Source organism: Oncorhynchus mykiss, chromosome 3 (assembly GCF_013265735.2).
Source record: "Oncorhynchus mykiss isolate Arlee chromosome 3, USDA_OmykA_1.1, whole genome shotgun sequence".
Taxonomy (NCBI): domain Eukaryota; kingdom Metazoa; phylum Chordata; class Actinopteri; order Salmoniformes; family Salmonidae; genus Oncorhynchus; species Oncorhynchus mykiss.
Genome location: NC_048567.1, coordinates 51,722,179 through 51,735,071, shown reverse-complemented (window position 1 = coordinate 51,735,071; position 12,893 = coordinate 51,722,179). Strand labels below are relative to the sequence as shown.

General features: G+C 40.9%; 1 protein-coding gene across 1 annotated transcript in view; it reads left to right on the top strand.

The window, feature by feature from the left end:
- Positions 1–772: 772 nt before the first annotated feature.
- Positions 773–12,893, top strand: part of LOC100135875 (aryl hydrocarbon receptor beta) — a gene marked incomplete at its 5' end in the record, with an annotated part of 45,465 nt that continues 33,344 nt past the window's right edge. Inside the window, 2 exon segments of the mRNA NM_001124252.1 lie at positions 773–993; positions 7,133–7,320. Coding sequence (NP_001117724.1) covers positions 932–993; positions 7,133–7,320 — 250 coding nt within the window.

Sequence of the window (12,893 nt, the reverse complement as noted above, 5' to 3'; positions counted from 1 at the left end):
AATACCGTAAAATTGTGTATATGCTCCTAAAAACCAGTGAGATGGGAGAGGCGGGACTTGCAGCACATCAAGCATCACAAATAGAACCAAATGATATTTTAGTGCATGTTAGAGGATAAGCATTGGCCTACATGGTTATATTATTTGTGCATGTCATATCGAAAGTTGTTATAACTCTGTAGTTACTAAAATGATTGAATAACATTACTTGCAAATGTAAATGTGTAACTGATTCTACTGCACATGACTTCCAAATGAAAATGAATGTGTTTATAATCGATTTAATGCACGCAACAAACGTAGGGAGTTCTTTGCGCTTTTTCTACTGCTCTCGGGTATCCACTTCTATTCTGGTCCACCTTAAAAGTGCTCCGACTGTCCGTGTATGATTTCCTGACAACGCCCCATGCCAAAAACGATAGGCCAATTTTACCTGCTGTAAAAGAGCAGCTCCGAAGCTGTTCAAAGGGTTGGGTTGGGCTACGGCAAAATCTACCACTTTAGAATAAGTATTTTATTGTTTGTTTGGGGGTCTGGAGAGACTGGACTTCTCACGGAAAAAGAACAGGATCACGCACATATTAAGCTATTCATTCAGGGGAATTTTCCTAAAGTTGCTTAATCCCCCAAACACTTCTGGATTTTCACCGCGCATCTAACACGGTCGACTTTGACCGCCTGGGTCTGTCTACGTCGCGTTACGGGAGATCTGCGTTACAAAGAGACCTCTCTATTTTTAAATATGTTTTTATTTTATTTTACCTTTATTTAACTAGGCAAGTCAGTTAAGAACAAATCTTTGATGGGATTCACTTATGTCTGGACATTAACTTCCCTTGTTATTTGAGAACTGTCTGTGAGGAAGACAGTGAATGTTATTTTGTTGGTGTTGTTGAACATTTTATAGCCGATTTACAGCAGAAGCGTCACCATGTTGAGTAACAACGCTGGAGTCTATGCTGTCAAAAAGCGGAAGAAGCCCGTTCAGAAAACGTAAGGATGTCATTTAAACTTGTTTGACCAGACAATAAATGTTTTGGGAAGTTCGATTTTAGGTCTAGCTTGAGGTAGATAGTCTACAGAATCGTGCATGATTCTAACATTTGCAACATGTCTTTTCCCGACCATATATACCAAATATATTGACATGTTATAATGCAATTTCTCACAAATATGCTAATGAAAATACAATGTGTGCATTGCATGCATTACAATGTCAAGTGAGTTATTTTACTCTCGTTCGATGTAATTTCAGTAACAGCCAATTCAATGGCGTATTCAATAGCCAGGTGAGATATAATTAATATGTTTAAGCTTTACATTGGCTATTTATCCATGCAGCTAAATATAATCATTTACTTCGTGCTGTTGGATTATTTTCTTCATAAATGGTTATTAGTGTTGGTCTATTGCTAATTTTCTACTCTTTCTTCTGGGGTAACTGGCTTTCTTTCTACACAGACAGTGGTAAAAGTCTCACGTTTACGCACGCAAAGCTTGTAATAGTGCATGTGTGTTGTGTTGATGTGTTGCTGTAAATTTATGCCTGACCAGAAGTTCTGGTGCCTCCATTTAGTTTTCACCGGGTCACCTTAAGAATCTCTCATCGTGTATAGTTTTGGTCTGGCATGGAAATAGTACTCTTGCATTAATCACAATCAAGTTTGAGAGTCGGCTGCGCTCTCACGCGATGCTTAAAGGAGGGCGGGGTGCGCGGGATGATCGCTGGCTTGAAGTATGTTATTGTAATCTGATATACGGTTTCTTCTCATTATGCGAAAACACTTCTGCGTCTTTTCTACTTTTTTCGTTTAAGCATATTTTTTTGACACACACTGATATTACACAACCCAGTTACAAAAGACACGTGTTTTATAATGCCGTTTTTCGCGACTAAGTAAGATTTACTAATAGCTTGGCTGGAAAAAACAAAACTTTTCCTCCATGGAAAACTTAAGCGGTGCAATATGTTTGTATTTGTTGTAGGCTACTAGTATGCTATGACATTACATTTCCAATGTTTCCACTTTTTTTTTATGATTCCAATAAAGTATTGAGAATGTTTCACGCGCACGAATAATTAATAACACCTAGATAAGTATTTGCTTACTATAATATATCCTAAAAATAAAATGTTAAAACGTTGATTTCACCAGGTTAATATTAGTTCATTACCATCTTCATGCTGTTATTTTCATGCATTCTAAATGCATTTTCTTTAGGCGTGACATGTTGGATTTGTCAAAACAACCAGACAAAATGAATGGAATGTGTTACAGCTATATGTGCATGTGTGCTTGTGGGCATGTGTCTGTTGAACGTCTATGTTCTCCATGTTAGTGAAATCATATACAGTTTTTTCAAATAGACCTTTCCCAGTATAAATCCCACATCAAAAATAAGTAACTTTAGACATGTGCCTGTGCGGACATATGTCTCTGTCTTTGTGAAGATGTGGGGCTGTTCAGAGAGGCCTAAGGTTTCCTGGACAGCCATCTGGGTTTTGCAGCACAAAGGCACCATGAGACTGACTGTAAAAAAAACTGTGGTCACTGCATAGTAGCATTCCAAAAGGGTTCTGTCCATCTGAATCTCTCATTTCTTTGTCAATTTTTTTCTCTCGCCTTTGCTCATAGGCCTACGGCATGCTTTCATACGTTTCTGCTCTTGTGTTTTCAGTAGGTTAAAGCATTCTACAAGTGGTTATATGCCTAATCATGTTAGACCAAATATGTGCATTACAGTAAAGATATCCAATATTATATTTTTAGTAACTGTAACTATTCTTTCAATATAAATGACAGATTGTTCTGTTAGGCCTCTAAATGTACAATTGAAAAGTACATGGACAACTTACACATTAGTACTATTGTAATTGCATAGTTAAGTTGCCTACCTGATGTAAAGTGTTTAACATATACAGTATATCTGAGACATTTCTACATCAGGTTGTGATTACTCCCAGAGCCCACTGTGTGACAATATGACTTAATTATTTCCTTAAGGTCATTAAAGTCTTTGTGGGAAAGATTGTGTGAAGGTGTGTGTTGTGTGTGTGTGTGTGTGTGTGTTTGCATGGTAGCTTAAGTAGCATGTGTGTGTTTGTATCTGTTTGTGAGTGTGAGAGAGTTACGGATGATTAAGATAAAATGTATTATTGAATGTTCAATTTTGTGGCAGAACACACTGTTCATAAGTAGATTTCCAATGATTTGTATGGTGTTACAGTTGTTAATCCGTTTCAGAACACGACAAAAAGCTTATTATGAGAGTGCTTACCATGTTCTGCTGGTGTCAACATTATTGTTGGCCAACAGCGAGGTAGGGGGATTAGTATGTCTCTACTAGCTAACAATGGGGGAAAGGTAGGTGTGTGTGTGTGTGTGTGTACACAAAGTCTAGCTGATAGAGGTGAGGCAGAAAGCCAAAACAAATCTTATGCACAACAGCATAATGGCTTATTGTTCTATGGTTGTCTCATATCTACAGGGAGGCCTCCACAACAGCCTCAACTGTATACATCAAGTCACTGTTCTCAGCTGAACTTAGGCCACAACAGAAATTCACTAGGACCAGTTTGTTCTAACTGCAGCCTACATGTCAAACCAAAGACATATTTTAACAAACGTTTAGATTAATAATGTACCTGAGTGTGCTACTGTTGTTTATGTGGAGAAAAACCCCCACTCTACTTTCAACCTTAAATAATGCTTAATAACGCTACACTGTCTCTTTTATGTTGCCCCGCCTGATCTGGGGAATGGGTTTTAGTTTGAGACAAGAGACAGTTTCTTTGAACAAAGTAACAAGGATGGTAATACCATCGTGATACCAGCCTTCATAGCCAGGCTTTCTTCTACGTATAGGCAGCAGCCCTCAGTCTTTCTAGTGCTAGGGATCAGCTGATCAGACTGCAGCTCCCTGGGGGTTCGTGGAGAGGGGGACTCACTCAGTTTCCTTGCCAGGAGAGATGCCCTCCTGGCTGGCTACAGGACAACTTGAAGTGAGGTGTCCATACGTTACGGTGCTGTGGAGCCGTAGCGGATGAAACAGATCAGTCCATTTTCATCCGCAACTAACAGAGCTTAGGTGGAAGGAATGTTCAGAGCACCTCAGGAACAGATAAATGGATGTGGATATTGTGAAATAAAGTAGCTCTGTGTGTGTAGCCTTTCCTTCAGTGTTTCTGTAGTGTAGTAAGCTGTCCTTCATTAGAGTGTTTCAGTGCTGTTTATGCTAAATGTCATGTGCTGTTTGAGTGAGTGTCCACTCCAGTCCACCATGTGGCTGAATAAGTCCATGGTTTCAAAGTTGTTAGATCTGATTGCATGATTGTAGTTGTGGGTGCAGCCTACACATTTTTGGATGTATTCTCAGCCTGTTCAAAATACTTTCATGATCCCCAAACCACCCACTTTGAGCAGACAAAAGCATGCCGATTGCATTACAACGTACTGTGTGCAACATGAATCCCTATGAATCAGAGTGAAGGGTCTTTGGGTTCAGCCATGTCTTTTTGCACTTTAAATAGACTATCCATGAGAGAGGAAGAGAGAGAGATGAGGTAAACCTAGTTTGCTCTAACTCTAACAATGACTGCCCTGATGTCTGTGTCTGGAGTCCCATGATGCACTGCAACCGAAGGTGGAAAAAATGGGTCTGAATACTGGCATTTGTCTCCGCAGGCGTTTTTGAAAAGTGAGGTCAGTCTTGCTCTATTTCTGGTTAGGTATTGCTTGGGTCTAAGGACGGGAATTGAATTATGGCTGTATTCCCTGCAGGAAATTCAATAGGGAAGAGGGGGAAAAAACTATACCTATGATCATCGGCAGTTTCTGTAATGGGAAAGTCACACAAAGTATGGGAGAAGCAGCTCTGTGAGGAAGGTGGAACCCTTGAATTTGGGAGAAGGGGAGATGTGTGGTTGTTGAACCTGACCAGCAGCTGTTATCTCCTGCTGTTCACTAGCCTACACTAGTTTGGGTTGGGTCTTGTGTTGAGTTGGACTGTTGTATTGAAATGGATTAAAACCTTATATAGTCCACTTATCATGGTTTTTCTCCAGTTGGTGTGAATATGCTTTTTGTCCCCTGAGAATTCATTGTCTTACTGTTACAGTATGTGTTACAGGCACTGTTTGAACAAAGCCCTTGAGATAAATAGCAGCTGCCACTCCTCCAACCCACATTTGAAAACGTTTAATGGTGTACTGAAGTCGTCCACTTTTGCTCCAGCAGGTGTGAGGGGAGTTGTAGCCTCCTGACTCCCATGGTTTGGGTTTAGGGTATGTGTCATCTCCCTCCCTCCCTCTCTTCCAGTCCCAGCATGCTTGGCTTGAGCCTGAGCATGTGTGTCTGATTTGCAATTAATGACATGTGTGGTGGTCAACAATGGTGGTCCCAAGACTTCATCACACAGTTGCTCCTGAAGTGAAATAGAACATGAGCTCAACAAAACAAACAAAGACCATGAGTAGCCTCTGATGTGGCCAAAAATACTTGGTTTTGACACAGTGGAAATTAGAAAAAAAATCGAATTTAAGTCCTCAAGGTTGCATTGGAATTATTAAATAGATGTGAACGTTTGTAGACATTAATAACTGTCCATCTTTGTTAATTGTAATTTTTCCACTATTCCACTACAGGCTTTTTTTGCATTGCAGGATGTTTAATATTGGATAAACTGTAGAGAGGAGTGATATTTGTATAGTGCATGCCAGCAGCTGCACTGTAGGGTATTCAACGCTTTTCTACTTAAAGCAGGCCATCCCTCTGGCCTCAGGCGCTGCGATTGTCTCGTCTGACTCCTATCTCAGTAGGCTAATGATGCATGATGACTCACATTATAAAACAGTGTTCTTCACTATGTTTATTAGTCACGTTTATGAGTTGCATCGTCTTTCCTGCTTTCGGGCAAGAGTGGCGTACCACATTGCTCAGTGGGTTTCAATGCTGTATGTGGCGCACCACTATTGCTCATTGGGTTTCGATACTGTTCATGTTTTTATTAGTGTGTCATACACCAGTGATGGGAAGTTTGGCTGTTTTTACCGACTTTTCAACTCATTCAGTCAAAAAAACATGAATTTGTTTATTTGATTCAGTAATGCCTAGAGCACGCAGGACCCACTACCGGCGAACGATGGACTAAAAACGTGAAAGAATCATGACGGGGGGCTTATTGGAGCTGTCGTTTGTGACTGAGAATTCTGAAAGTGTGCTTCAAACTATGTACAGTTGTGATTGCTAGGCATACAAATAAGATTATTTCTTGATACCTTTGAAACCAGTTCTAATTGCGGCCGCAAACGGACTAGATTGTGAGCGACTCTTGACGTAATGCCATTGCTTGACTGTGCGAGGGAGATTAGCACAACAAACTCCAGAAGCCCCCCCAAATGATTTGTTCGTTCACAAGTTCGAGTGTTGAGCAGAGGCAGCCTATGTATGTTTGGGTAGAAAGCTGTGTCCATCAATAACAAACAATAATCAATGAATTGCTTTCTTTTTTGCACCATGTAATCAGTTATGAGTTCTATATATGCCTTTTCCTTCTCTATGCGCCCTGCAGCATGAACTATTTTCTGTGTGCACGTGATAGACAGTTGTTGGTAGGAGCCGCTGAGCTGGGGGAGCTCGTATTAATCCTGCTGTAGGACTCATTACGGCCAGCAGCAGGTCACATGAACAACTCAAATGAAAGAGTCGCATGCAAAAAGAAATTGAAGTTGTTCAAAAAATAACAAATTGTTTACGAACTGTACCTCCCTATCGTACCCCAAACTCAGAAAAAGCTATGCCCTGGCAGGGCCTGCAGGCAAGGATGACTGAAGTGAGTCGGTCTTGGTTCATTTCGTTTTTAAAGTTCCTGTTCCCCTCTGCTTATGAAAGTGTTACGAAATGTTTCCTTTGTTAAATGATTCATGCTTCTTATTTCATCACAGGAAGCTGTTTTAGTGGATGTCACTCTTGCCAAGCATTTAAAGCTTATGGCATTTAGCTATAATAACATGTGTCATTGACATATTTTAGGTAAGCTAAAGTCTAAAGTGTGATGTGTACACTGGCCATTATGAAGTGCAGTGCATTTTACAACAAACTAACCACAACGATAATGTCTCTTTGCCCCTCAGCAAGAAAACCCCTGCTCCAGAAGTGGTCAAGTCGAACCCTTCCAAACGCCACCGGGATCGGCTGAATGGGGAGCTGGACAGGCTGACGGGCCTTCTACCATTCCCTGAGGATGTGTGCTCTCGCCTGGACAAACTCTCCGTGCTCCGCCTCAGCGTTGGGTACCTGAAGGTCAAGAGCTTCTTCAAAGGTGAGTGTCAGCTCAAGTGCCAGTCAAGTACCAAATTAATCAAACAAACATTGCTTGACTTGGGCTGGAGCTGTCCGGAACGCCATACCGGCACTTCACCTTTTTGGGGAACCGTGTACCAGCTCCTCTATAGAAGCAAAGTAGCCTATCGCTGGCCCAGATTCACACACCGAGGCAAAAAAGGTTGACCAAAGCGGAATGAAGGCGGGATCTTCATTGAATAGCAATGGAGAGTAGGCATTCATTTCCTGATTCCGCTTTGTTCGAGTTTATTTTCAGCTAGTCTGTGAATCTGTGAGTGACAGTAGGCTGTTTGAGATTGAACCAGATTGAAAATGTGCCAGCCTGAATGACATGAGGCGCTGTACCAAGTTGTCAAGTTATGGTTTTTAAGGTCATCAAAGGTCATGGAAATTAGTTGAATAATTGTTGTTCATGTAATTCATGAAGGCACACTTTTAAATATGATCAATCAATAAAAACAATTTTGAAAACGACATATCAGCCGTTATAGAAATGACCCTTCAGTATATGTCTGGGGTTCTGCATGTGTGCCAGTGCGAGTAGGCCATTGCCCGAGGAGAGAGAGCGCAACATTTCAAATCAAATTACATTTTATTTGTCACATACACATGTTTAGCAGATGTTATTGCGGGTGTAGCGAAATGCTTGTATTTATTTAAGATCGACTGCAGCAGGTATAAAATAATGACAGACTAACTTGATCACCAATTCAAAACATAACTTGTAGCAGTTATGTCGCTAGTTAACTATAGCTAACTAAGCATTCATTTTGTTGTTGCCTTTCCACTGGCACGGTAGAGCCTAAATAAATCTGTACCATTGGAAAGCTGGGATTCCCCTCTATTAAACAGTAGCCATGTAACTGAATTGACAAATAACTTGCTGTGCATAGATCTCCCCCAAAACATGAATATTTGAGCTTTATATATTAACATGCCGAGTTAGATATCGTGCTTGAAGTAGTCTACCTTGTCCATTTGATCCGTGATTTATTGAATGAGGGAATCATTTTACAAAGATAAAGGTTTTTGGTTGTAATGTTGAAAAAGCCAAGCCTGCACACCCAGGAGCTCTCCATATGGAGGGTTGACCAGATGTTGACAACATGTGACTAACAGTGCAGTTCCACAGTTGAAGCTGGAAGTTTACATACACCTTAGCCAAGTACATTTAAACTCAGTTTTTCACAATTCCTGATATTTTATCCTCGTAAGCATTCCCTGTCTGAGGTCAGTTAGGATCACTACTTTGTTTTAAGAATGTGAAATGTCAGAATAATAGTAGAGAGAATGATTTATTTAAGCTTTTATTTCTTTCATCACATACCCAGTGGGTCAGAAGTTTACATACACTCAATTAGTGTTTGGTAGCATTGCCTTTAAATTGTTTAACTTGGGTCAAGCATTTCGGGTAGCCTTCCACAAGCTTCCCACAATAAGTTGGGTGAATTTTGGCCCATTCCTCCTGACAGAGCTGGTGTAACTGAGTCAGGTTTGTAGGCCTCCTTGCTTGCACACGCTTTTTCAGTTCTGCCCTCACATTTTCTGTAGGATTGAGGTCAGGGCTTTGTGATGGCCACTCCAATACCTTGACTTTGTTGTCCTTAAGCCATTTTGCCACAACTTTGGAAGAATGCTTGGGGTCATTGTCCATTTGGAAGACCCATTTGTGACCAAGCTTTAACTTCCTGACATGTCTTGAGATGTTGCTTCAATATATCCACATCATTTTCTTCCCTCATGATGCCATCTATTTTGTGAAGTGCATCCGCCCCTCCTGCAGCAAAGCACCCCCACAACATGATGCTGCCACCCCCGTGCTTTACGGTTGGGATGGTGTTTTTTGGCTTGCAAGCCTCCCCCCTTTTCCTCCAAACATAACGATGGTCATTATGGCCAAACAGTTCTATTTTTGTTTCCTCAGACCAGAGGATATTTCTCCCAAAAAATATGGTCTTTGTCCCCATGTGCAATTGCAAACCGTAGTCTGGCTTTTTTTATGGCGGTTTTGGAGCAGTGGCTTCTTCCTTGCTGAGTGGCCTTTCAGATTATGTCGATATAGGGCTCGATTTACTTGTTTTTTACCTTTATTTAACTAGGCAAGTCAGTTAAGAACAAATTCTTATTTTCAATGACGGCCTAGGAACAGTGGGTTAACTGCCTGTTCATAGATACTTTTGTACCTGTTTCCTCCAGCATCTTCACAAGGTTCTTTGCTTTTGTTCTCGGATTGATTTGCACTTTTCGCACCAAAATACAATGGGGCAAAAAAGTATTTAGTCAGCCACCAATTGTGCAAGTTCTCCCACTTAAAAAGATGAGAGAGGCCTGTAATTTTCATCATATGTACACTTCAACTATGACAGACAAAATGAGAAAAAAAATCCAGAAAATCACATTGTAGGATTTTTTATGAATTTCTTTGCAAATTATGGTGAAAAATAAGTATTTGGTCACCTACAAACAAGCAAGATTTCTGGCTCTCACAGACCTGTAACTTCTTCTTCTTCTTCTGTCCACTCGTTACCTGTATTAATGGCACCTGTTTGAACTTGTTATCAGTATAAAAGACACCTGTCCACAACCTCAGAATAATCTGTCTGTAAACAATTGTTGGAAAAAGGGAAAAGCTAGAGGAAATGTTGTGTGGTTGACTGCAGAGCATCAGCTGACCCAGGACATAACAACATGACAACAATTGAACTAGAATCTCCAACGCAGCATACACAGCAGTACTAGGCCTTCCTTTGGCTCCCAGAATCACAACAATCCTACTATGGCACGATAGGCCCTGATTCCAGCTAATTTCCCTGAACAAGGGCCATTTGTAAACACATCTGAAAGCGCTATCTTGTATTTCCTTGTTCCGTGACTATTTTTATGTACTGTTGAAAGTCTGCACTCCCCTAGTGGGTTGGCAGCAGGACAGCCTCAGAGCGCGGACATGAATAAATCAAGATGTTGTTGCATCTGTAGAAATGTGCCCAGGCCTGCCCCTGTCACTCTGTTTGTCTAACCTGGGTCACCTAAATATTTGAAGCCTTTGGGGCCATTTCTACTTTCGACGCAGACACAACAAACGTGTCGCCAGTAATGCACTTGGTAGACAACATAACGGGATGTTTTTGTTATCATGCTGTATAGTTTCAATACCATACATCAGTGAATCTTTCTGTTACGTCATGGCTATAAAATACTTACATAAACAGGCAAACAGGCAACGTAATTCCTGAGACGAAAAATAAAAGAAACGACATAAGTTATAGCTCAATACTCCAATTAGCATCTGTCTTAAGCCAGTACTGTATCTCGGAAAAGGAACCATGTCATCGTGGTCCATCTCTCGAACTCTCTTTCTTGGAATTTCAGATCATCAAATCTTTAACTCTTTTTACCTTGTGTTGTTGTGGTGATGATAATCGTAAGGAAAGAGTCCTGAAACAGACAGGTATGTTTCACTGCTCTCGTGCCAATGTGCCATTGGCGACAGAAAGCTACTTAAGAGTGCATGGCATGCTAGGAATCTGATAGAAGGGAAAGAGCACATCCTCAACAGTCGTTACGTTACCCCCCCCCCCCCCCCCCCCCCCCCCCTCCCCAATGTAATGGATACCACTGAAAATATCACAGGCTGCCACTTAATCATATCGATAAATTGAGTGTTGAGCACAGCAGAGGTGGAATTTACATAAGCTTTGGCCACTGGCCCATATTACCTAACAATGATTGACTGGGATTGGGACAGTCACATACCAAATGTTTGGTTCTATATCATGCAGACCAATGTCCAGTTACTCATAAGATGCCTAATCATTCAAAAACCAACTACAACAACCTCAACATGGCAGCCATTGAGGGTTAACAGACATCAAAGCCGGAGCGTTGGCAGAGGAATTGCTGAGTCAGTTACTTTGGCGCCTCTGGCACAGCCACCATATCCTCTCAGTCTCCATGTCTTCTTACACTCTCAACCCTGGCCAGAACCATAACCCTGGCCATTGGTGAGCGTTGATGGGCAGTTTCAGCTTTAGAAAACCAATGACTTCTTTATTCACATTCTCAGTGAATCCTCAATAACTCAGCCCTCAACCTCTACCGCCATAGGCGCCAACATGAGGTCCTGTAGTGGGCTAGGCATTGACAAGCTCACATCCCATAGATTTATGAGCTGTTAGAACTAGTTATTTAAAGTTTATCCCTCTCTTCTCACAGTCTATTTAGCTCTGGAAAAAGTCCCTGGTCTGTGTACAGTGCAAGACTCGCTGATTTAAAGAATGGATCGGTTTGAAAGTGTTGAAAGACAAATCACAGCTCTGCTCATCTCAAACCAGAGGTGATGACGTTCCTAAAGAGAGTTGACTCCTCCTCATATGTCATTGCGCCCTCTCACCCCTTTCTCTCCCACACGAGATATGATTTATATTCCCTGTCATAGAGAAGTTCTTATGTCAACTTTGCGTGGGGTAAGCGTGTGACCCGGTGATTCATAAACTGTGTTCCATTCATGTTTAATTACACAGGTGAGCTATGAAGGCCTGAAGGATTCTGGTCTGCGCTGTTAAAGTGGATAAAGAGGAGAATGATAAAGGTGTCTGTGAGGGAGGCAATTCTCTCTCTCTCTCTCTCTCTCTCTCTCTCTCTCTCTCTCTCTCTCTCTCAATTTAAGATATTTATTGGCATGGCAAACATATGTTAACATTGCCAAAGGAAGTGAAGTAGATAATTAACAAAAGTGAAATAAACAATAAAAATGAACAGTAAACATTATACACACAGAAATTCCAAAATAATAAAGACATTTGAAATGTCATATTATATCTATATACAGTGTTGTAGCAATGTGCAAATAGTTAAAGTACAAAAGGGGAAAATAAATAAACATAAACACAGTGCATTGCGAAAGTATTCGGCCCCCTTGAACTTTGCGACCTTTTGCCACATTTCAGGCTTCAAACATAAAGATATAAAACTGTATTTTTTTGTGAAGAATCAACAACAAGTGGGACACAATCATGAAGTGGAACGACATTTATTGGATATTTCAAACTTTTTTAACAAATCAAAAACTGAAAAATTGGGCGTGCAAAATTATTCAGCCCCTTTACTTTCAGTGCAGCAAACTCTCTCCAGAAGTTCAGTGAGGATCTCTGAATGATCCAATGTTGACCTAAATGACTAATGATGATAAATACAATCCACCTGTGTGTAATCAAGTCTCCGTATAAATGCACCTGCACTGTGATAGTCTCAGAGGTCCGTTAAAAGAGCAGAGAGCATCATGAAGAACAAGGAACACACCAGGCAGGTCCGAGATACTGTTGTGAAGAAGTTTAAAGCCGGATTTGGATACAAAAAGATTTCCCAAGCTTTAAACTTCCCAAGGAGCACTGTGCAAGCGATAATATTATATTGAAATGGAAGGAGTATCAGACCACTGCAAATCTACCAAGACCTGGCCGTCCCTCTAAACTTTCAGCTCATACAAGGAGAAGACTGATCAGAGATGCAGCCAAGAGGCCCATGATAACTCTGGATGAACTGTAGAGATCT